Source organism: Phasianus colchicus, chromosome 4, assembly GCF_987193195.1.
Source record: "Phasianus colchicus chromosome 4, bPhaCol1.hap1.1, whole genome shotgun sequence".
NCBI classification, from domain to species: domain Eukaryota; kingdom Metazoa; phylum Chordata; class Aves; order Galliformes; family Phasianidae; genus Phasianus; species Phasianus colchicus.
In genome coordinates this window covers 32277028-32301930 of record NC_143439.1, presented here as the reverse complement: position 1 = coordinate 32301930, position 24903 = coordinate 32277028, and the positions used below count along the sequence as shown (strand labels likewise).

The window sequence follows — 24903 nt, the reverse complement described above, 5'->3', positions numbered from 1 at the left end:
TCTGGAAGAGTTATCTAATCCAGCCTCCTGTTCAGAGTAATGCTGACACTAGGTCAGGTCAGCTCTGACTTTAGTGAGCTGAGTTTTGGAAATCTCTAAGGACAGAGATTTCACAACCTCTCTGTGTGACCTGTTTCCAGGTCTGTGTCAGCATGAGTGATTTCAGTGTATTCCTGTTTAATTGAAGGGAATTTTTATGGCTGTACTATGATGCAGTGCTCCTTTTTTATTCTTTTTTCTCCCCCAACAGCGAGAAGGAAGTAAACCATTTATTGAAGGAATCTTATCAATATTTTGGGGAGTTCGACATCCTATCCGCTTAAAAATTCAGGATGAGAAGCAGATACCCTCTTTTGTAACATTGAAGTCAACAGAGAAAGTGGGCTTGTTCCCCAGTAAAAGGTAACATATTAAGATGGGATGACTGATGTTTCAAGGCAGCTCATGAAGGTGGCTTCAAAGGCTATGGCTTATCTGGAATATAGTTGCATATCCTAGATTTCCCAAAGGCTGCAACATCAGGTTGACTATGCAGCGATGCTCTTCACCAGGTGTAAATGAACTGGCCTTTCACCTTTGGGCAGAAAGATGCATCTTGCTCTGGCTTTCTGCTTGAGAATTGTCAAGAAGGTGAAGGAGGAAAGCTGCTCTTGTTTATACTGATTGTTCACATGCAAGCACTGGGAAATTTATGTAGACAAAAATGTTTTTTAAAATAGGAATCTGTACATCCAATAACATGCAGCACCTGAAAAAAATGCCTAGTGGTACACATTCTATACCATGAAGCAGAAAGCTGGTAGATTAGTACTAAATTATTGCCTGTGCTAGGTTACTTTCTCAGATGTTTCAGGCATGACACCATTGCTTCTCAGGGCAAAGTTGAAGCCAGGAAATGAATATTTAGTCTATGCAAAATCTGATGTTAAAAACCATTAGAGATGTAAACAGATGAGCTGTTCCTTCAGACAGCTGCCTATGAGTGTTCTATGTTGATCTGAATCCTGCTAGATTTCCCAGATCTTTAAATAAATAAATGGTGTAAGTGCTTAGAATGTTTCCTTTTTCTGTTTTTAATACTGTTTCCCAAGCCTCGATTGGTGAATTATATCTGACAAGCAGAAGCTGAATAATGTGCAATATGGAGGCTGAGCCAATATTTACCCTGAATGATTCCCTGGTAAATTCTGTACTGAAGAGCTCCCTTTCTTAATTATTTGTTATCTTAGATTGCACATGGTATATGTTTGAATTGTGGGTTTAATTCTATCATAATTACAGCTGCTTAGCTCCAGTAAAACCAGGGACAGTCTTCTTGCTCTTGAAATTAGCGGGAAATCTCGCAGGGAGTAACCAGCAATGAACTTGAGTCTGAGGCAAATCTGGTTCTCTTTGTTTACCTTTTGGTCTCTTAATACTGGTTACATTTGTCCTGTATGACACAGTCCAGTCAAGCAGTTAAATTTTTCTTTGCCTTTTATTCTTTCAAGAGTGTATGACTGGTAGCAGATGCGAATCTTAAAGTAAATATTAATTCATGATCATAGAAATGTGAAACTGCCCTGACATGCTTTAAGGTATGCAGAACAGCTTGATTGTTTGATCTTAATTGAACATTTTAAATGCATGGAACAAAACTGAGATAGTTGTTTGGCATGCTCATTGGAGTTAGTTGAATATTGTTTTGACTACTTATAGGAAATATTTTTTTAAACTATTTTCTTACAAACTGGTGAGAGCAGTAACTGGCCAAAGATTTTTTGCTATAGACTTTATTCAATGAATTATGAAAATAATGACATAGATAAAGTTAGTCTTCAAAACAGGCATTCTTCTCAAGAGATGGCTTGAAATCCCTGCTGTCCTACAGAAATGGTTTGGAAAGCTCTACAATATTAGTCCAGAATAAAAAGCCCTGTGACTATTTGAATGTCCAAGTATTTTTTTTTTTTTTCCTGTGTCTGCATGTCATCCTACCTGTGGTTGATCTATAACATTGCTATGAAATACACAAAGAATTACTGCAAATAACTTAAGGGCTGTCATGTTCAACTTTCAACAGGCTCTAAATAGGATTTTGTTATGTTTGGGATCCCTAATTGCGCCTTTTTTTTAATGAACAGAAATTTGATTATGACATGAACTAAAATGACTTGCTTTGTATGCCACATTGAAGGCTGTTATTGTGTTCCATGAAGTTTTGAACAGGAATAGGAATGTGTTATCTGAAGCCTGGATACAGGCTAAATTAAATTCACTAAGTTAATATAGTTTTGTTATTTCAGGGGAATGACACGATGGGGAGAATTTGATGATCTGCATCATATTAGTGGAGAGACATTGAAATCTACTGAAGAGAAGCTGAACTCTGAGAAAAGTTAGTGTCTGTGCACTTGTGTTCACTAAGATCTTTGTTCTGTGACTGCAAAAATAATTTTGCATATTAGATCTCAGTAAAAGGTAATTTTTCTCAGTCTGTTTACCATCTTTTATATGTTGCTGAAATAGTGACATATGACTGGTTGGTTGGTGAAAATATGGCTGTACTGATAACTTTTCAAATTATATGTACTAAATAGGCTGTGTTTTTACCAAAAAAACATTCCCAAGAAGTAGGAAAAGTGGCAATTGTTGCCTGTGGCCACTGCAAGCAGCCTATTGCTCTTCACTGTGCGCCCATGTCCAACTCCCTCCCAAAAATGTAAAATAAAATAAGTCCCTCCACCAGGAACCTTCTCTCTGTGTTGGTATTGGCAAGGAGCAAGGTGCAGCTGTACAATATGCTGATGCAGTTTCATTCTGTCTAGGTTATTCATATTACGAAAGCAACACTCTGAAGTCCAAGAGCGAGCAGGAACATGACTGTGCTACTCTGCCCAGGGCGGTCAGCAGTGCTGCAGCTGTAAGGAAGAGGACCAAGTTCCCCATGATTGCAAGAACAGAAGTGGAAACTCACAGATTTTCTATTAATGGCCACTTCTACAACTATGAGGTACTGATGTAGACAGCTTTTGTTCACTTGAGGTTTGGGTACTGGAGCAGAATAAAACCCCTCACAAGCTTCTGGACCTACCCTGCATCACCTTAGCCAGGGGGGACATTCCCACTTGGTTTCTCTGTACGGCCATGCCTGTGTCCTTGGTCTTTGCCCTCCAGCCCCAGGGAGGTAGGTTTCAAGTGCACGCAGCAACAATGTGGTTTAGTCAGGGCTACAAAGAGTCCACAGTGGCCCTTGCTTCCTGGGGGGATGCATTCCCTTCTCCTGAGCACACCATGTGCCTTCACAGCAACAGTGACAATGTACTTGACAGTTTGCTTCATCCCAGAGCTGCATCGGTTTAGATTCTTTTGAGTTATCAACTGTTGAGTGCAGAAGTCCTCATATTCACAGCCTTTTGCTGCTGTTTTTGTTTCTTAGACATCAGTTTTCACTCCAGCTTCTGGATCAGAAACCAAGATAAGAGTTAACAGCCATATGAGAACAAGAGAAGTAATAGAACAATTGCTTCGAAAGTTCAAGGTAACTGCGTGCTTACAGAAGCCAGTGCAACTATTTTCTAGAAATGCTAACTTGATCAGTGTCCCACCAGTCCCGTGTGAAAAGCAGGAAATAACTGGAATCATAATACATGAAATAGAGCATATATACATGAAAGTAAGCCATAAGTAAGGGGAGTGTCGCTTTTACTTTACAAATGCTTAATGACTAGATATATCCAGAAAAGATATGTAATTTGCAGTGAAGTAAGAACTAGTGAATGGCTTCTTTATGCCTTCGTGCACTGGAGGGGAAATTGCACCCTCAGCATTATTCAGTGCAAAAAAAGGATGTTTGACTGTGCTTCCCCCTAGTGACAGGCCCTAGTAATTGTATCTTTCTGAAAGCAAAAAGGAACCGTTTTTTAGTGTGAGTGCCTGGTATGCATACTGTATTGGATCCAGGCATACAGAGAGATCCAGAAAGCTAAATTTAAAAACGGCAGTCTGTGCTCTGTTCTGTGTGGTTTGACTTCTATACATTTGTAAAGCGTATACTGAAAAATAATTTTTGAAACAGACTCCTTTTTTCTGAACCTGGTGGTGCAGGTAAGTGGAAGAGATCACAGGTTTCTGTGTTAGTGATGATAATCTTGGAAAATCTGATTATCATCTGAAAAGAAAGCTGTATGAAATAGTTACGGATACTGAAAGGAAACTCTGGAAAGATTGCTTTTTGTCTAAGATGGTGTGTGTTGCTCCTTTAGGTAGCATTGGCAATCATAAGGCAGTGGAGTAGAAGGACAAAGGTAATGGCAGCACAGCTTTGGATCTTATTCAAACAAAAAGTATCTTCTAACTTCTAACAAAGTCCTACTTCGTGGGTTTTGATTTAACACTGAGTTGAGAAGCATGTAGCTTATCTGCTGCTGATAAAATGCTCAGGAAACATGTCAGTCAGTCTGAATAGTTTTTTGGTTTTGTGTTTACAGATAGAAAACAGTCCCCATGAATTTGCACTTTATATTATCCATGTGTCTGGAGGTAAGCCAGATATCACTACGGGGTCATTTCATTTCTATTTATCTTCTGTGTACATGGGGGGACTGCTTACCTTGGAGTGACAGGATTCATCACAGGCATCTGTCCTTGCTCTCAGTGTCTAAGTACAGTGCAGCATTTTGCTTTTCTGGGACCCCTTAGATATGTGCGCTTCTCTGATGGAGAGGAAAACCTGAATAATTGTTCTCAGTGCTTTGAGCACTGTGAATTTGGCTGCTTCCATTAAACAAGTCTCAGCTTTTCCTGTAATTATCATCTACTTGAAATGCTCTTTTGCTGTGACTTCTGTTCTAAATGACCGCATGGCAGTCTTGGGATGCCAGTTTCCATCTGGCAGTTATGGAATATTTTAATTGGAAAAGGGATATAAGGGCTTTAAGGAGTGCTAGAAGATACCCAGCTTGCTTTGAAATGCTAACCTGGTGAAAACCAGACTAAACACACTTCATTTGGACTTCACAATTTTGAGACATAGTCTTGGATCCCCCAGATGTCTAGTTCAAAGTATTCAATTTTAATAGAAAATGCCCACTTTCACAATGCATTATGACTCTATTTCTTCTTGAATTTTTGTTACAAATAAAACTTGAGAGAATGGGAGAACTGAGGGAAATATGAGTTTAAAAAGATGTTTGAAAATTATGAAGTAAATTTTGTTTCAGTGAGTTACAGCCACATTGTCGGGCCTAGAACTAATCTCTTAAACACGTACTTGATTACCTAAACTGCAACTCCTTTGTGTTGCATTTTGAAAGACACTGGCATATGGTAGTATAAATGTAGGTGCCACATCTTCCTGAGAATATGCATTAGAGACTTACTATACCCATAATAATTGCACATCAGGCAAAGATAGAAACTTTGTCAAGAAACAAGACTTCCAAATGCATCTAGTACTTAGAAGAACTACTGTATATTCTATGTATCAGCGCATTGCTTTTAAATCTCAGAAAAGAAGCAGCTGAGAAGTGGAGACATTCCCTTGCTGCACAGACTCCTGCAGGGGCCATCAGAGAACGTTGCCAAGTTTTTTCTCATGGACAGGGATGTGGAAGAGGTCAGCAGCGATGTATGTATAATCATTATTCTAACAGTTCACAGTATTTTTCCCAGTTAACGCAGTCACTAATGAGCATTTCTCTTCATTTTCTTGGTAGGTTGCTCAATATATTCAATTTCATCTCCCCTTTTTGGAATCAATTCTGCACAGAATAAACAAAGAAGAAGAACAGGAGATTCAACAGACAATTGCAAAGTAAATAGAAGTGAAATTAGGGGGGATCACTTTCAGTTCATTAGAATTCTTACAGTTATAGTTTGGCTCAATAGATTAATGCATTTATGTATCAGGATGCAGTTACTGCTTACACTGAACTTTGTGGGAATCACAATTGTTTCTGTATCCTGCATCCCTAAATGAGTTGCTGCTGTGGAAGATACCAGAGTAAATTCCAGACCACTTATACAAGGTTGGAGCTTTTCCATAAAATTGGGAGCTGTGCTGTGGATGTCTTCCGAGCCTTAGACTGGTACTTCAGTTTCTACTTGCTGCTGTGTATTTCCCTGGAATGTGTAAATGCAGTAAATATTGTGGTACTATTTGAGTGTCACTGCATTTAATTTAGATAGATGCAGAACTCCAGATGCAGAAGAATATCCTTTAGAACTTAATTTCTGAAAAATGGCATGAGTGGTTTTGATGGTAGCTCAGTATTCACAACAGCTGGAGATTAGAGCCACACCAGTGGCTCTGAAACTATGAGGTCAAAACCAGTGTGAATCTAAACTAGCTGTGGATCTGCTAACTAATGTCCATCAAATCATTCTGAATAAAAATAGCCAGGAATGGAAAGAAAAAAAAAAATACAAGCTATTGCCATTTTCAGTCAGAATGGCTTTCACTGCAACTGTTTTTACCCATTCAACTAGAATGTTAAAATTCAGGTTAAAAATGTTTTCTAAAGGATTCTGTGTGATTAAACACATTATTTCTCTTTCTCTCTCTCCTCCTTTCCCTCTCTTTCTCTCTCTCAGATACCTTAAAGAGAAGCGTGTGATATGCCAGCACCTTCAAAATCGAACTTTTAAAAAAACAGAGACTACTGTTTGATGTGATTTGGCATATTGCAACTACCACCCACTGCCTTTGGCAAAGGAAAGTCTGTGTTTTCTTGCGTGTGCCATCATTGAGGAGCACTTAGGGCACAAGGGTGTGCAAAGTGCTTCTTTTGACAATTATGCAACTGAAACTGTACACTCCACTATGGCTCTGGAATACAAGTTGGGGACCACCTAAGAAGATGGACTAAATCATCCAAAAGACAAAGTCTGAATCTAACTTGAAACTTCAGATTGGGAAAAATCCTGTGCTGAAAAGCACAAGGCTTTAAAATCTTCTAATTTCCAAACAATTACCAAGAGTCTGGTATACAGGAAAATGTTGCAATAACCAGTGTGCTAATTGTGCCAAAAATAAGAAAAGAAAGTATGAGACTTTCCTTCTATTAGAAAAAATGATAAATTTTATTAGGAGGAAGCTTTTCTGTAGAGTTAAGTGGCAAAAGGTATTTATTTATCTAAGATTGCAGTTAGGCATTTCACATAGCTTACAAAAATATCTACACAAGTGAGACCTGAAAGCCCAGTGGCTTCCAATTGGTAGGTACCTAACTCATATAACCTTTGAGTCAAAGTTTGAAGAATATAAATTGAAGTCTACCATCTTCATGGCTACTCAGCTCTTAAATGTATGAGCAAAGGTATCTCTGATATATATTTTAAGCTGCAGAGAATTCTCACGAAGTACTGTAGCATTTGCTTGACTGGGTGCTAGAAGGCATCCCGTGTCTTTTTGTGTCTTTTTTTCATTGAGACAGATTATTCCATGTTACTTCCTGTGTTTTCCTATTTGGAGAAGGAAAGGAGAAGTGTTTAGTGAGAGGCTGACACCACAACTCTTATCGGATGGGGTTCGCATCCTTCTGCACATGCAGTTTTTGGACAGTCTGACAGTTGCACAGTGTACAGCATTCCTCTATCAGATCCTGCGTGGTTCAATCATGCTGAATAGTAAAGTTCAAATTGTAGAGATGTAAATAAAATGTGCACAAGTAAGTGCCCTCCTGTAGTACCTTCTTTTTAATGTATGTCTGTATTTTGTACCAGTTGTGTTTGGTTTCTGTAGATAACAGGATCTATGTGCTGAGAGGGAGGGAATTGGTATACAGAAAATGATATCTAGAAATTATGTGGAATAAATCAAGTGTGAAAAGCTGTACTCCCTGTGAGGTGACATTATTTGAATGGTAACTCAAAAATGAGAAGTCATTGTGCTAATTAAACTATTGTGCTTGGGGCAGGTGCTTACTTTAATATGCAATCTATTATAATTTTACAGAGGAAATTATTATGGGCATGGGAGCACAGAGGGGAGAAATAAAAACAATTCAGTAGTCAAGCAAGGTGCATGGCATTTGTAACAGTTGCCTTGGGTGCGCCAATGTCAGTTCATTGAAACAACAGAGTTATACATGCAAATGTCACTGAAATTCCACAGGTGAACCATTCAAATATTGATTAGCCAAGTGGTTAGGAGATAGGAAACTCACCATAAAACATCACAGGCTGGGCTTGTAAGGTCAAATTTCAGTGAAGTTTAAGTAGTTAGTCTATGGTCATATCTTGTTCTTGTCCAAAACCAAGAAGATGTTGTCAACTTCAACCAAATTATGCACTGTCACTTTTTGTTCAGCTGCAGACAGGTATGTTTTGGCACCAGCTGGCTGTACTGAGACACTAGAAATTATGCTGAAGTATGGGAACAGCCCCCCATGGACTCAATTTCTTGCTTTGTTCTGCCTAAATTACTCTAAGGAGCATATCGGAACTGAAACACAGAACAATATGCAGATAGCTCAAACTTATGAGCGGGAAGAAAATCTAGCCTGCAGTCAAAAAACTGCAGGTGCTCCAGGGCTGTCTGCTGCCTTGCTGCATCTTCTCATTGCTTTAATCAGAAAATGTATTTCAGGTTTTTTTAGTGTAGCTAGCCTATTTCTGTTGTGCTCTACTTGGTAAATGCTTGTGGTTGTATGAATGTGCAGTGTGAAAGTAATGGAGCGTGGTATAGTCATAATTCTTTGGTCTGAGATTTGAAAAACTGAAGATAGTGCCAGTGCACTGACCATGTGGAAAAGTGTTTGCAAAGCAGATTGTCCAATCCTGTGTGTTCCTAAATTGAGCCATTTTTTGCCATCATCTGGTGTTAAATACTTGGATCCCATTGAGTTCACTTGTCTTGCTGAATTGGAACTAAATGGTACTGCAGAACTAACAATGGAGCCTAGCACAAAAACAAATGTAGGTTGCTGGCTTTAAAGCACTAATGAAATAAAGCTGCTCTGTTACAGTGGTGTGAGTTGTGTGAATATTGCGGTCGCTTAAATGAACAGTTTCTGACAAATGCTGACAAGAACTTAGGAAGATTTTATTCCAAAGTGTTATTCCATACTCAAGGTAGCAGTAATGAAAAAATTCGAAGATGAAAAAAAATTCAAGTCCTAAGTCATATTGAAGAAGACACTAGAGTAAAAAATACTATATAATTTTGCTGCTACTAAACAACCCAGTGAGAAAAACCCCAAGTCATCACTGGACTTTGAGGAAGAAAGATAATTTTTTTTTTTTTTTCAAAAACACCACCAAAACCCAACCCCCAGATTCCAGAAGAGTAATGTGCATCAGAACATTAAATTCTGAGCAAACTGTGCTGAAAGAAGCCTCAGATGATCTCTTTATTTATTTTTCTGTCTGAAAACATCACTGGCACTTGGGTAGTGTGTGCTCTCTCTTTTGAAGCTCCCTGCTGTTCCTAGACTGTTGATTCCAGTGCTTTGTTTTTCCTGCTAGGTGCTGACTGGCTATCTTTGTCCTGCAGCCTGCCTTTTTTGACAGGTGAAGACTCACATGTTCTTAAAACTTTTCTTACTAAACCACACAACCCCAATCTAGTCTCGTTTTCCCTTTTTTTTTTTTTTAATGGAACTTTGACTGTTAATTGTTGCTTTCTTTTCAGTGAGATTCTGTTTGCAACTGAGACCCCAGATTTGTTCAAATACTTCAGCAAAGTCCTGATGAAAGGTGAGAAAAACAAAACCGCGGTGCATATTTGCTATATCTCATTTTTCTGTTTTATCAATTAATATTGTGTTTGTAGCACCAGCATGCAAGCATGATGTTAGGCTTCAATCAGCAGCAAAATATCAGTGACTCTTGATCAGTTTGTGATCTGTTGTAACTGCAGTGTTATTCATTCAACACTGTAATGAATATTTTTCCTGTACCGTACTATTGCAGTTGCTTAATTATACCTATGTCAAATGTTTAATTTGTTTTGACAGAACACAGCTGGTGCTTTCTTAGGCTATTTCTGTAATATACCAAGATGATTTTGACATCAGAAATGCTGCAATGAGATCTGCAACGGTCTCTGTCCACCTCACTGTCTGTCACAGATATAATGAATAGTTTTTCCTTTCACTATATCATTAATGAAAATGTTGCCTAGTATTTGGTCAACCTCTTCAATCTGACTCTGAAAAATTATCTCTTATTATATACTTTAAATTCAGCAGCTTTCTCTAAATGTTTGTCTGCTGATCAGAAGTGTCACGTTTCATCTTAATGACATTTTGCTCATCTGTCTTCTTCCTTGCTCTGCTTGGGATGACCAAGATAATCTTTCTGTGCCTAAAGGCAATTTTACAGTTCCCTACAGCAGGCCTTGTTAGTGAATGAACGTGTTGTATTTCAAAAACAGTCCTATTAAAATACCCAAAAATATTTGGTGATTCAGAAATATTTTTAAAGTTGTCGTGGTCAGATTTTTTTCAATCTTGTTTTTCTTTATGCTTCGTAAGAAGCCAATGTTTAGATTACTTTTTTTTTTCTATGACCATTTCATACAAGAAAAATAATATTCTGTAGCATTTAAAACCTCGTTTTCCATCCAGTTACCTTTTATGTTGCACCTTATTTTTTGATTCAAATGGGTTTAAGTTATTTGCTTTGTTTTAAATTTTACGTGTTCATGATCGTTTTGAATCAAGGGCATATGAGCTACACGTTAAGTTATCACAGAAATTTCTCCCACATCTGAATAAAATTCATACACTTATGCAAATTTCTCTTAGGCTCAGATCTGAAGGCAAACTGCATTTACAGTTTCATAGCTTGTCAGATTTTTCTCAGAAAGTGATGTATTACTGGAGGCACCCCTTTACCTTGTTGATGGTGGAAAATCAGGCATTGGCAGAACTATAGCTGGTGAAAATTGTACTGACTTTGTTAGGTTTGTAGATAAAGAACCACAGCACAGTATTCTCCACTATGATAACTCATATTCTCCTGTTTATACTTCATGACTATTTAGAAAAGGTATGCTTAGTATTTAATCTGTGCAACTATATAGCATTCAGCCAATATCTTCCAGTATGCTAAATGAGCTCTTTAGGCTGACAGCAGTTTTTCACTTCTTTTTATAAGTTCTGGACCCTGAAAGAAACAAAACAACTATAAGCAATCAAATCAGAAGGATTGTGGAATCACAGAATCACCAAGGTTGGAAAAGACCTCTAAGATAATCCAGTCCAACTGTCCACCAATATTTCCCACTAAACCATGTCCCTCAGTACAACATTCAAACGTTTCTTGAACACCTCCAGGGATGGTGACTCCACTGTCATGCAGCTTGTGCCAGCACCTGACCACTCTCTAAGATAACATACTTGCAAAAAAAATTGTGTGTGTACATCAGTAAGTCAATTCCTTAATTTCTTTGTGGATTGTGTACAAACACATGTATATGTGATACTTCCTCTGTTCAGCTCAGATTGTCTTAGCTGGTTTTATTACAAAGAGCTAGTAGTGTGGTTCTTTGTAGATAGGCTGGGTAAAGCAGAGCTGAACATTTCTCAAGGGTCATGGAAAGCTTCTTAAACTTCAGTTAAGGAATACATTGGAGAGAGATGAGAAATAAGGAAAATCAAGTTTACTTGAAGGTAGAGAAAAATCTAAGTAGCTCTGTAGTATGAAGTTCAAAAAGCTAAAATGACACAGGAAGGATGAGAGAAAAGCAGATGAAGCAGATGTAGGGAAATAAATACAGGAAATGCCTTGACAAAATTTTTAATATTCTTTCCCTCCCTATTTCAAAGGAACTTGTTTTAAAAGGAAATTCAGTCAAGTACTGCTAGCTAGAGAAAGATCTTTGGAAAAGTAACCAAAGGAATTGTGGCTAGCCAGACTTTGTTTTCGTTGCTTAATGGAGAAATTTACACTTAAGTGCTTTCATTTTGATTAAGAACGTATAGTTGAAAGCGGAACAAATACCTCTTTCACAAAACATGCCTCACGATTCTCTTCTTTGCAGCACTGTTCCCTCATGGCAGTAAAAGCCACAGTGATGGAAGTCAACTGCTCCTGTGTGATCTGGGGCTTGTATTTGATGAGGTTGATGAGCATTCTGCAAGGAAAGCAAAGTCCTGTGAAGCTGGAAGGTGAGCGCACAGCTTAAGAAGCACTTCTCAACCACTAGTCCAGTAAGAGCTTTGTTTTCTTATTATCCACTTGCTTTCTATAGCTTTTTTTCATATTTATGAAACAACCAGGCAGGTATTTGCACTGGGAAGCATCTCCCTGTTCTGTGAAGTAAAATAGTAGTGCTTGTTTTTGAAGTTTTTCCACCAGTAATATCCCTGAACAAATCATACAGATTTGTGTTGTTACCGCTCGAGAACGTCCTAGACAATATAAGTTTAATATAGCATAAGTTATCCAAGGTAACTTGTTTTTCCTTGTAGTGGGAGGTCCAGCATGACAGTTCTCTCTGACAAAGGCAAACAAGCATTCAGAGATTGAAGGAGTGCTTGGACTGTGGATAAATACATAGGCTGTCTCACTGAGAGATAAGCTTCAGTTAAACCATAAAGGTCATGCATTAGCTTCCTTGTTCTTCTGGTATGTTTTTAGGATATGACTTTCACAGTTACTGTAGAGGACAGTGTGAGGAACTAACTTCAGGCACTTACTGCTTCATATCTGGTGCTGTATATACCAGTACAGCTACCCACCTCTGAAAAATGACTTTCTTCTAATTAAAGGCAGATAAATACAGGTTCAACCAGACTGCAAAAGAAACTAGGACAAAGATAAGAAGAAAGAAAAGCAGTTAGGTAGGTGTGCTGCTGAGGCTGGACATGGCTGCTTTCCAAGGCATTTTATAGAAGGCAGGCAAGTACAGTGGACAAGGGAAAGGTAAGCATTGCCAGGGTAAAAATAAGGAACACGGGTAAGAGAGTGAAAGAGGTATGCCTTACTCCTGCTTCTTGTGCTGTAACTTTTCTTCTTCAGTTGTACACAAGTCTTCATGGAAAGTGAATAGATCAGGTGTTAATGATAATGGCACATAATTCTCATCAATTTCTAGCTTCCCCATGCACGGCCTCCTGAGAGCATAGGAGCTACTACAGCAGTGGCAAACAGCAGGGTTTATCGGATTGGTCAGGTGTCTTCTACATATTTCTCCAAGCACAAGATCCAGCTTTACAGGAAGAGGTGAAAAACATGATTTCATGTTATTTCCTTATTTTAAAAGATCCTTGATATAGATGCTGCTTTTAGTAAAGTTATAAATAATAACTGAGAATTTAAATTAAGCTTTGTCTGTAAGATAAAAGGGATTTTTTCTGCTGAATGTTTTTCCTGAATTCTTTCTGCTAAATGGATTGCTTGCAGTGCATACTCACAGAGAGTAATTTAAGCATTGACTTCAGTGACACTGTTACGCTTACTGCAGATGTGTATCTGGAAGTACCTTTTCAGGGCAGCTTAATACCTCAGTGAGCATTTTGCTCATTTGCTGGTACTCCAAACTCTTGGACTTTGCTTGTAGTAGGAATTGACACAGAGCTTCAGAAAAAAAAATAGGACTAAGACAAGTAAGAAAACAAAACAAAAAACAAAAAAAAAAACAACAACAAACTTACATTTTCCTCAGCACAAGGCAATAGCTTGTCCTGGCTCAACTGGCAGCATTTGGAGCCAATTGTAGTCATTTGCTTGGTGAATTTTATCAGCTCTGCAGATGTTAGCTGAGGCATCTTCTTGGTGAAGCTCAGGAGAAGCCTGAAATGATAATTTCTTTGATATTGGTGCTTACATTCAAGCAGCCAGCAGTGAGCAAGCCACAGCCTTCAACTGTGTAAGGCTCCAGCCAAATCCCACAGCAGAACACTCATTCCTACTAGGGCAGAACTCAGCCTGGTGTTTATAGACTCGTAGGCAGGTATAAGCATGTTCCCTGTGAGATCTCTCCTTTTTCTGACCAGTCTCCTACCAGGCTAAATGAAATTAATGCTAACGTTGCTGTTTATATTTTGGTAGGCTCTCTTATGAAATGGCATATTATGAAATATTTTCCCTGCATTGTTCACTTTCCTGGGAGTGCAGGGAGCTTGTTTAGAGGCAAAACTGAACTCAGGTGACTTCTTGGCAGAGCTGATCTCAGCAGGAGATAAGCTAAAAAAAATTGATTTTCCCACTTAAAAATTGTGCTTATTAGCCATGGTGGCCAGGGGAGCCATAAAAACTGGTACACTAGGCAGAAGTAGCATACTGGGTTTGTTGGAAACCTCTAGTTCCGTAAGTCTTTTAAAGATTGAACATGCCCAAGAGTACAAAAAACTCTCTCTATCTTTCTCCCCAGACAAAGACAGCAGAAGCCTCACTTCATGCAAGCTGTTTATAGATTTGAAATTACTTACATACTTTGTTAGGCACGTATTCATTAACATTGCAAATCAAGGCCAGAATTCCTGCAGGAGGCTTGTGCCTGCATGTTGCATTGAAGCACACAGCACGCAGCTAAGCTAGTCAGGTTTTCCTCTGTCTACTGCAGTTAATTTTTTGTTACAGTTGTTAGTATTTACATTTGCTGCTGCAATTAGAGAAAGGTCTTTTGCAAAAGATGCAGAAATGGCCTTTTAGCCAAATTTATGACTCTTAAGTTACATCTCACAGCTCAAAATGCAGTTATAAAGCAAAACAAAAACAAAAAGCACCAATCCATAGCAAAAGTGAATGAGAGATTGAAGAATTTCTCATTTCACTGCCTCAGGAGCCGGGTGAGGACAGAACTTTGTCTTGGAAGTTAGAAGGAAAGAAAATCTTAAAACTTATTGGACCAAACATTCAGTCTTTTAGCCCAGCCTTTTTCTCATCTATGAATTAATTCCAGCCTACATTGTGTCCTTCTGGTACAGGCATTAGGTAAGCAGATACATATTTTAAAAACAAAAGATAAATACTCGTTTTGGAAATAGTAATCTCCTTTCTCCTTGTAAATGTCACAGCTTGTCTTCATCACACTTTCAGTTTCATAAATGTGTTTCTTCAGTTCTTCTTCCTGAGGAAACAAAATTAATTTAGGAATCACTTTATCAGTGGGAATGCAGAATGTCCTATTGCCTTATGATGAGGCCTTGATCTCCATAGCTGCCTCTCACCTGAAATGCACCACTAACCACTAAGTTTTAATTTCATTAGAAACCTGTCTAAAACCTCTAAAAACTGCCTGAATGTGATAGAAGTCCACTTCAATCATCTTTAAATATTAGTTCTATAAGTAATGGAAGGCTAGGTTTGAGACAGAGTTGCTCCGAACTTCAGACGTATACAGTGCAGGTGTCTATATCTGAGACTGGCTTGGAAGGGGTGTTAAAGCCCACCCAGTTCCAATCCCCTGCCATGGGCTGGTTGCTACCCACGAGACCAGGCTGCCCAGGGCCCTATCCAACCTGGCCTTGAACACCTCCAGGGATGGGGCACCCACAGGTCTCTGGGCAGCCTGTGCCAGTGCCTCACCACCCTCTGTGTAAGGGTCTTTTCAATTTGCAAGTTGGCAAGTGGTGCTGCAGGGGAGCCTAACAGAGAGTAGGGGCTCACAGAAATGCTATCTCCATCCCCCTCACTGGCATCTCTATCTATCCATGTTAAGTTGTTATAGCAGCAGCAGCAGCTTCTTGCAAAATATCCACAGAGAGAGGAGGAGGCTGGATACCTGAAATCAGACATGCACACCAAGAGAAGGTTTTTTCCCGTCCCATCCCCAGTAGCTCTAGTACCCACACAAGCACTGCTTAGGCAGAACTAGCTGTGTATTGTGTAAGGCACTTACCCCTCTGCTGCAGCAGTTGTCTGGAGAGCCGGTTTTGCAGCACTCATCCAGTAGGTCCTCATATCCTTTACCTATTCTTAAAAGCATTTGAGCAGAAAATTCAGGGTGTCTTCTGGAATATTCATAGAGAAACCTGCAATATGTATGCATTGGGAATTAGCAGTAAGACAAAACCATGGCTTTCAGGAGACTGGGGATGGTAAGGACAATAGCGATAGGGATGCTTTTGGGTTGCTTTCATCTGACCTTCCATGTAATGGGGAGAATTTCACAGAATCACAGCCCAGAATTCAACTTGACCAGAACATGGCTTGTTAAGCTCTTCCTATCTAAATGAAGTAATTTCCAGTAACAGAGCCATTTTTCAAAACATCTTGAAAAGATTAGTTGTCCTGAAAGCAGTCACTCTACATAGCATTGTGCTCAATCTCTTAGCTGCACTGTTCATAAATGGAAGTGATAGATGTTATTTGAAGTAAATTAATTATCTTTATTTGTGACTTGATACAGTTTCTGTTGCAGCTTGTGGCTTTTTTTTTTTTTTTTTTTTTTTTCCCCTAGATTTGCTACAGGTAGGGTCAAGGCTTCGTCAGACAAAGAAACATGTCTAGAAAAGAAATGGATCAAACCTGTTGAACCAAGACATGAGCATCATTTAGGTTTGTGTTTTTATTCCCGTGTAAGAGTGGATCAAAGCTAGATTTTGAGCCTAAGATCAGAACTGATAGTATCTAAATTTCACATGCATTTCTTCAGTTTTCTCTGAAATAATTGAGTCTTGTTCAGCATTTGTTCTCATTCCATACCCTCCTAAGGTTGTTTTTTTTATGAAGATAACTTGTGCAGTTCCTACATGACCATATGCTCACAGTGCAGACAAATCTGAGGCTAAATGAGCTGATCTTTATCTTTCAAACTGCCATCTGTAACTCAAGTAGTAGAACAGCAAAATTGAAGACTGGAGGAAGATGCATGTTACCTGGCTAAGTGGGTATCTTTTTCCTGAGCAAAGCGTTCACATATTCCTTTGTCTTCTATAAACTCCCTGACCTGGGGAGACAAGTTTGCAGGTTTGTCATCATTTTCTGCATTAACAATGCATTCACTTCTCTGGAGCAGTGGCTTTTCACAGCACTTTTTAATTTTACTTGATATGATGTCTTGGTTGGTGCAGACATAGTGTAGAATTTCTTCCTGAAAAGCAAACAAAGGAAGTTTAATCAGATTTTAGTCTTTTTTTATTTTTTATTTTTTTATTAGCATTGTTATCCCCATTTTACAGGCAGAGAAGGCGACACTCAAAGGGGAGAAGAAGCTGACCAAAGCTTCATCTGGCAGAACAGGACAGAAGTCCTGTTACTCTAGCTGCTGAAGCCTTTTGCTTTCCAGATAACCACCTAAACAGAGAAGTTAGTTATCTAGCTAGGCATCACAGTCAAGTAGTGAGATAGATGGGTTTGGTATGTTGGAAAAGCAGAGAGAACAGAGGAAAGGCCGATACATGTTCTGCTGAAAACTGCACAGAAAATATATGGCACAGCTAGGAGCTGCAACAGGATTCACTAAAACAGAATTAAGCCGTTTTAGTCACAAAGTTGATTTGCTGACTTTTTTTAAGACTTCATGACAGAAAAAAGTAAACTGGGATAATCAACCGTGTTTTTAGTCTGAAGAATTAAGCTCCGGAGAAAACAGTACAATGCAGAAGGAAAAAAATCTGAAAACAAGAAAAAGAGGCGTGTAATTTCTGCAAACTACATAAATATTAAATGTTTTACCCTATCACGCATACACTCCAGCATATCTCCACGACAGCAGTCTTTGTGCATGTTAGCAATATCCGACACAAGTTTGGTAACAGTAAAAAAATCAGCTTTAGGGAATTTCTGGCTTATCTGCACAAGTTTCCTAAAACGAAGAAAAATAGTTATTGCTAATATTCACAATGTGAGACTGTGATAGCTTCCATTACTTGTCTTTAGAGGGCTGTATGCAAACTGGTCAGAAATGGCCTGTTACTGCCGTCACTGATACTGATTAAAAAATGCCACTTGAAGTCAAAGGCTGAGATATTCAGAGTTATCGAAGGATCTCCAGTGAAATTTAGTGTGAGAAAACAAAGAAATGTGGTAGGTGAACATGAAATTATAATAACAATCTTGTGTCTTAAGTGAGCTGAACTATATTTGGCTCATAAACATTAAATCACCAAGAGAAAACAGTGACTACTGTCATGCATCAATTTGTACTAGTCCATTTGCCTTGTTAGGTGCAACTGGTGGCCTGCACAGAAAGACAATGTTGCAATATTCACATCCATTGTATTGTGTGCAGGTGCAGATCTGCTTTCGGCCAACATATGATATCCACACTGTATTTCAAAATGCGTGTGCCTAAGGGACTCTCGTGAAGCAGCCAGGAAGCTCTGGAACAAGCAACATGTTACATCTTAACAATGAGTGTGGCCAGTCTACAGCCGAAGCAAACAAGACAAAGCTTTGTTTGGTGAGCGTCAGGAAGACTCACAAAGCCCTTATGGTCCGTTCTCCAAACTTCTTCAGGATTCCACATGTGTGTTCCTGCCTCAGGCCATCTTCTCTGATGGGCTTCACCACCTTTGGGGCCTAGTAGAAAGATGATACAGACTGTGAAAATGGAAGAGAGCCAAGAAAATGCTTTGTGGTAAAACTACTGATTTAAGTAGTTAAGTAGCATTCAAGTCATATTTCACCCTGTCCTTAGCAGGGTGGATTCTAACATCAGATGCAGAGGCTGAAAAAGAAATAATCAATAGCTCTGCTTCAGCATTTGTTTCGTTATGGGAAAGCCACTGGTCACATGCTACAAAACCAAACCTTGCTTTGTAATACCTGTCTCCGAAAGCATTCCTCCAGGTTATGAGTGGAGTCTTCAGTACTTCTGCAGCAGTCCTTCATCATCTCATCATAATGGATAGCAACAGAAAGAATTGTTGGGGCATAGAGGAAAGGATGTCTTCTGGAAACCTCATAGATAAAACTAAAACAGAGATAAATGTCTTCACTATCAGATTAAGCCCCGAAACGTAGGGAGCTGCAGTGGTATTGTAGTATCTGCTGAATTATAGCTACTAAAAGCATCTGTTTTTTTTTGTCAAAACAACAAGCTGTATGATGTAGTGTGTCTTGGAAGAATTCTGATGAGGCTGGCACTTTTCTGGAAATTAAAGGCTGAGATCCTTCCAGTTCTTGTCTAGAGGCAGCAGAACATCTGCTTGGCTTTTAAGGACTAAAGACAAATCCCTAGTATCTCAGATGAATGCTTTATTTAAACTACAGTGAGATAGATCAGATTGTTTTATGTTTGGACCTATATTCAAAGTAGGCTTTGGTAGAACAGGTTTCACATGATGACAAATAGACCTGGATGAATTATTCAAATATTTATCATTAGGAAGAAAAAAGAGGATGGCTCTACAGCAAGTCTCATTGAACTTTTTGGTTGATACTGCATTTGTGATCTCAAGGCTCATAACAATCATATGCAAGCAACAAATCTATGAGTTATTTACTTACTATCCTGGTAATGAATGGCGATGCTCTGAATAATTTTTGCAGGCAGCTTCAGCATTTGGCCTTTCAAAAGGTGAAATGAATCCTCTTGATGAATTTTTAAGGGACAGGAAGCAATCATTTCTTTCAGGGTCCTTTTTAGCACAGCAGTCAGTAAATCTAGGAAGATTGTCCTCCTGGCATATTGTATTGAGGAAGATCCTGTCCTGTGAAAAATTAGTAAAAAAGCTAATGTGTGTGAGGATTCTATTTCACCCCTGTGAGGTTTCTGAGGAGACTTTTTAACCCAAAAAGCCCTAATTTGCGTAAATGTATAGTTTCTCTTTATTACTGCTGCTTTGCCTGCAGTGTCAGAGTGATTTCTAAAACACATATGTCAATTTCTGATACCTACTATTATGCCAAGATAGACTTTATAATGAGATAGTTTTCAAACATACTGTTCAGCTTCCACTGAACTTAAAACATTCATACCCTCATTTCTTGATTAGAGTCAAGATGTTTGTTTGATTTGTATATCTCAACGGGATCCATATTCTTTTCTAATTAAAATCAGTTTGTATAGTGACAACTCTCAGGTTTGTGTAACAACAGTTCTCAGGTTCCTTTTTCATCAAGTAGCAGTGCTCAGGTTTGCTGTCAGTCATGCTTCAGCTGGGAATTGTTTTAATTCAGGATTTGCTTTAGCCCCGTGTTTAACAAATAGAATAGTTGTAACAGACTAATATCCATCTTCCATGATTCAATCTGCTGATCACTGACAGTGCATTGAAGTAGACTCCACTAAATACTAGCAATGTGAGTTAATGGAGTGGAGAAAGCTCCTATGAGCATCATAATTGCTACAAATATCTAATCTGGCTTCTACTGAGTTTTGTTATAATAGCCATAAAAGCACAAGTTTACTAACATTTTAAGAGGTCAAGGATTTCAAAAGCTACTGTGTTATTTTCTGTGAAGGACTTTGTTATCCTTTGCTCATCTTGAGATGTCTTTTAGGTGGGAGTATGGAGAAAGAAAGAGTCAATAAGAGCAAGCATTCACACACAAGTAAACCATGTCTCCTAATATCTTACTCCTGCCTGCAAAAATGTATACCAGTACCCTGAAATTATGTCACTTCTGAAAATCTGTGCTGCATTAAAAGTACAAGCTTGCTTACCAAAGGCTTCTGACAGTTTGGATTGTCTCTGTCTACATCAGTGCACCTTTTGGCAAAGTCTGTTACAGCTTCAGCCATTTTAACCACTTGGCCAAATGTGCTTCCTTGCACATACTGCGCAAACATGATCATGGCACTATAAGAAGAATGGAGATCATTAAGAATGCTTCTGTCTATCTAAAAAATAAAAATAACTGTATTACTTTTTGCATGAGACAGTAAGAGGGCTTCTATCACCAATTCGCTCAGGCTGGTGGAACAGGGAGTGTGCAACTTGCAGTGCATGCTCATCTCCAAATGACACAAAATGCCATAGGGTTGTTCACAGGCAGCAAATTTGCAAGTAGATTCTTTACCCAGACAACTTACATGGCTTTAAAATTGTTCTCTTGCAGCTGAGAAAACCGCTGGCTAATGCTGTTTTTTTCCTCTGAAAAACAAGATAATTATTGTTTGAATAAAATATGTTTCAAATGCTTCATCAAATACTTTCCTTTTTTTTTTTTTTTAATATGCTGGAGTTTCAGAAAAACAGAATTCAGTGCCAGAAGTATTATTACTAAGGTGGAAGGCATGAGGCAATGCTACCTATTTGACTTAAAGGTGGGAAACAATTTGTTTTTGAGCTGCAGTGTAATTTCCCTGCCTATTTCATGTTTTACAGAAGGGAGATACAGTCAAACCTAGAAAGTGTTCAGCTATGATAGTACACATCACATGATTAAATAAACACCTTGGAAAACATTTTTTGACTTGTCTTAGCTATTTAAAAATGTACTTGATGATCATTTGGCTGCCGGTGAAAGCTTCCCTGTGTAGAAAATATGCAGTAAATTGAAGACTACCTTGGTAAACAGAGCTCCACAAAAAATCACAGAACTTCATCCTTCTCTATTAACTGGCCCTGTGGAACACAAATGTGTCCAATTTACCTGAAGATTATATGCAGATATTTTCCTTTGCCAGTGGATCTTTTATTAATGGCCAAGCCTAAATCCTATTGTTTCTTGAGTTTCTTGTTTCTTAGAGAATACTTTCAGAGACTAATTTTGAAATTAGGAGCATGTTCTCTAATCAAGATGGTTCTATCTCACACTCATGTCAGTAGTTCTGAGAGCAGTATAAAAGAATCAGGCAAAATAAAGAGTTAACCCAGTTTCCCTAAGTAATGAGGAAATGTCATTTGGGATGATGATTGAAGATAAATAAAAAAAACAGCAGTTGTTAGTGCATTTGAAAGTTCTAAAGATGAGAACATTTGACCAATGATAAAAATATATAATGTGAAAGACTCGTCAGACCTGTGGGAGGATTTCAGTTTTCTCTTTTTTGGGACTTAAAACTTAGTGCCAAATGCAGTCATCATAGCCTCCTTCAGTGGTTAGTGGAGAGTAAGACTTCTCCAAAGAATAATAAAGAGCAATTTCCTGACACAGCTACACTGAATAACTAGCTGGATGTTGCATCCTTTTCTTTACTTCAATGTCTTTCTCCCATGGACTATGCGTGGATGCTAGAACAACTGCAGGCTTTGCTTCAATAGGTTTTGGAGTACCTGAAATTTAGTGGAATAACCACCCTCTTATAGGTTAAATTACCCTTCAGTGCGCATCCTCTCTGCATGGACCAGGCTGCATCATGCAGCTCATGGACTCTCAAGACATTAGGAAGTGATATGTCTAAGGGTGATCACAAGACTGGAATTATACAGCTACAGTTCTGTTGTGTATCTTTCACTTACAAGAAGACTCTAGTGTAAAACCAGCAGTGATAAAACAATACTAAATAACCATGCATGCTAAGATGCAGTCATCAGTATTATATGAAAGAACAGAATAAAAACACGAGATACGTTCTTACCTGTGTCCCGATAACTTCTAGGCAGAGCTCTGACTATAGTAAAGCTTACTAATAAAATAATATAAATTACCCTTCTCCAGTTCATAATGTCAGCCTTTGGCAGGGACAGAGATAGGTTTAGTTTATCTCTGAAAATCAGAAAGACTTAAGGCAAACGACATATATACTCTACCAAACAATTTCTGGTTAATCAAAACCCTTTTAGTGTCACATATAACATTAGCCCTTCTAGAATATTCCCACAATAATTAAACATACCATTATTTGCTCAGTGTGATGAACTGATCAACTTGTTGCAAAGAAATGACTTTGTAGATTCTTTTTTCCCTGAAATTTAGGTAGACATTTTTAACTTATCACACTTCAAACAAGAAGTTCAAACATTCTCTGTGCTTTTTATCATAAATGTAGATCTCTTCTACTTACAGATTTGTTCAAAGGTGATTGCTGTGCACAAGGCTCCTTCCTAACACGTTGCTGACCAAAGGATCCCAAGTTCATCTGTTACCCTGAGATTTTTGCACTCTTTCTTGCTGAAAAAGCCATCTTGTGCTTCCTTAGTCCAAGGTGTCATGGTGAAAAAGCTGAACTAAGTACCCTATAGAATATATTTGAAACATTAACAATTAGCATAAAAATGCATCTGAAATCTTCAAACAAAATCAACTTGAAAACTGAAGAAGAAAGGGGAAAAAAGATGTTTGACTTATTTAATGTCTTTTTTTAAAAGTATGCTACAGCATAATTGCGACCAAAATGGTCAATTTTTTGAGACAGAATGGCTTAAGAGAGCCATGGATATTTGTAACTAAGAGATGATGGACAAGAATATGTATACTCAGTTTGAGGGAGAAAAAAAAAAAAAAAAAAAAAGAGATGGAACTTTTTATTTCTTTAGTGAGAAACTGGCAATATTCTTTATTTCATTCTGAAGAAGGATGATGAGGCTTTTTTGATCTCACATGAGACAGTATCAAAAGGAAAAAGGATTCTGATTGAAGGTGTAAGCATGGAGGCAGTGTGGAGACTTCCTGATGCAGTTCCAGATCAGTTTCCTCAGAAGCAGCAGAGAGAGATACAGATTAATCCCCTCATTTTTATGATAATATTCAAGTGCAATCATGTTACAGAAAGCTATAAAAATAAGAGCAGGGGAGGTGTATTTTCTTGAAGAAAGGATTCAGAAGCAGATGAGACACTGATGCTAGAAGCTTTTTATAGCAGGTTTATAGAGTGTGAGAGTTTATTGATGTGTAATGTGCCATCCTAATTATTTCAGGAAGCTGTACTTGGCTGCTGAAGTGCTTAAACTCAGTGTCTCCTCTGCCCTTCACCATGCTTAGTAAGACAGTCAAATGCTTTTCACTTGTATTTGAAAATATTTGCTACTATGAGGATGGCAATCTACCTATTTGCAGTGAACATTCTCTTATCTGCAGAAGGGAAATGTACATATAGTATTTAACTAGAACAAATGAAAGAATTATGAGTTCTTGTTTTTCAAACCTTGCTGACTGAATCAGTCTTAGACCTGTGGAGACCACAGCTGTTTCCAGGCCTTCTTACAAACTGTCTTGCAATTTCAAGGGAGAGCTAAAAGCAGCTGATTGCTGCTAGGGTGTGTGGAGTTGTTAATTCCTATCAGCTGGTTGTGGCTGTGTGGCTGGGAGAAGCATTCTCAATAGACTGCTGAAATTCCTAAGTATTTGTTATTCTGTCAAGTCTTTATGTTGTCACAACCAAAGAGGGGAGCTGGTTCTTCCTCATTGTTCCTCTTTGGTTTTTGTTAGCTTTAGAGGAAGGCTCCTGTGTTTTTGGTTGGTTCCTATTCGTAATACAATTGAGTCATTGATTAGCAATCCCTAATTAAGCCACTGAAAAGCAAGTATGTCTCCCCAAAGTTCAGAAGCTTTAGTTTTTGTTTTTACTAGTGAGACCAGAATTTGTGAATTTAACTTTCACTTGTGTTAGCTACTTCATGATTGTATCAATTCTCTTTTTTGGAAGTCAACCTTGGTGCTTTCTGTTAATGTAAGTAATGCGTGTGAAGGATTCAATTATATTGCATTATGCACTTGGAGAGTAGTAGTCTTACAAAATCCTGAAAACTCATTCTAAAATGAATGATATTCATAGGAAGCTCGTATAGCTGGAAGAATTGAGCTTCTCAAGTAGTGAGATAGTTTGTCTTTACAAAATCCTAAACTGCTTTGATATTTGGAATTCTTTTCCTTGTAAATAATTTCCAGTAGTGAAATGTACTGTCTAGTGTTCATACTGAAACTTTCTAAATTCTTTTGTAAAGAAGAGATCATTCATATTTTTAAAATGTAATGTTAAAAAAAGGGAGCTGACTAGGTTTTATCTGATTAAATTTTCTGAAATGGGTCTTGTTTGGATATTGAGTTTTACTGCCTGCAGCAAATAAGCTAAAGCAACAGTTATGAAATGGAATTTTTTTTATTCCCCCTTACCACTTCATTTTTAGTGCTTGTGTCTGTTGTACATCCAAAGCTGGAGAGGCCTTGTCTATTCCTTAGGTAATTAGTTTCTTGGCC

General features: G+C 38.2%; 2 protein-coding genes across 4 annotated transcripts in view; one reads left to right on the top strand and one right to left on the bottom strand.

Annotated features, from left to right (window-relative positions):
• The window catches only part of RASSF6 (Ras association domain family member 6), a 112468-nt gene extending 100456 nt beyond the window's left edge, over positions 1–12012 (top strand). The window contains exons 9-19 of one of the 3 annotated variants that reach the window (XR_016466032.1): positions 251–402; positions 2286–2377; positions 2808–2992; positions 3419–3520; positions 4245–4286; positions 4470–4521; positions 5490–5608; positions 5697–5794; positions 9614–9678; positions 11083–11352; positions 11969–12012. Coding sequence is in view for 2 of the 3 variants with exons in the window: in XM_090139124.1 (XP_089995250.1) it covers positions 251–402; positions 2286–2377; positions 2808–2992; positions 3419–3520; positions 4245–4286; positions 4470–4521; positions 5490–5608; positions 5697–5794; positions 6574–6649 (918 nt within the window). In the remaining variant the exon portion in view is untranslated. Of the gene's footprint in view, positions 1–250; positions 403–2285; positions 2378–2807; positions 2993–3418; positions 3521–4244; positions 4287–4469; positions 4522–5489; positions 5609–5696; positions 5795–6573; positions 7387–9613; positions 9679–11082; positions 11353–11968 lie in introns of those variants that run through there. The other 2 variants (XM_090139124.1, XM_090139125.1) reach the window with 2 other exon arrangements.
• On the bottom strand, positions 8221–24246 carry LOC116231286 (alpha-fetoprotein-like). The gene is made up of 14 exons (XM_090139126.1): positions 22346–24246; positions 20855–20915; positions 20486–20621; positions 19327–19529; positions 18643–18790; positions 18299–18396; positions 17551–17680; positions 16752–16966; positions 15773–15905; positions 14904–15001; positions 13584–13722; positions 12915–13138; positions 11929–12061; positions 8221–11091 (listed from the first exon to the last, which is right to left on the bottom strand). Exons 1-14 carry the CDS (start codon positions 22428–22430, stop codon positions 11047–11049), a joined length of 1848 nt encoding a protein of 615 aa, XP_089995252.1. The 5' UTR covers positions 22431–24246; the 3' UTR covers positions 8221–11046.
• Positions 24247–24903: the final 657 nt, after the last annotated feature.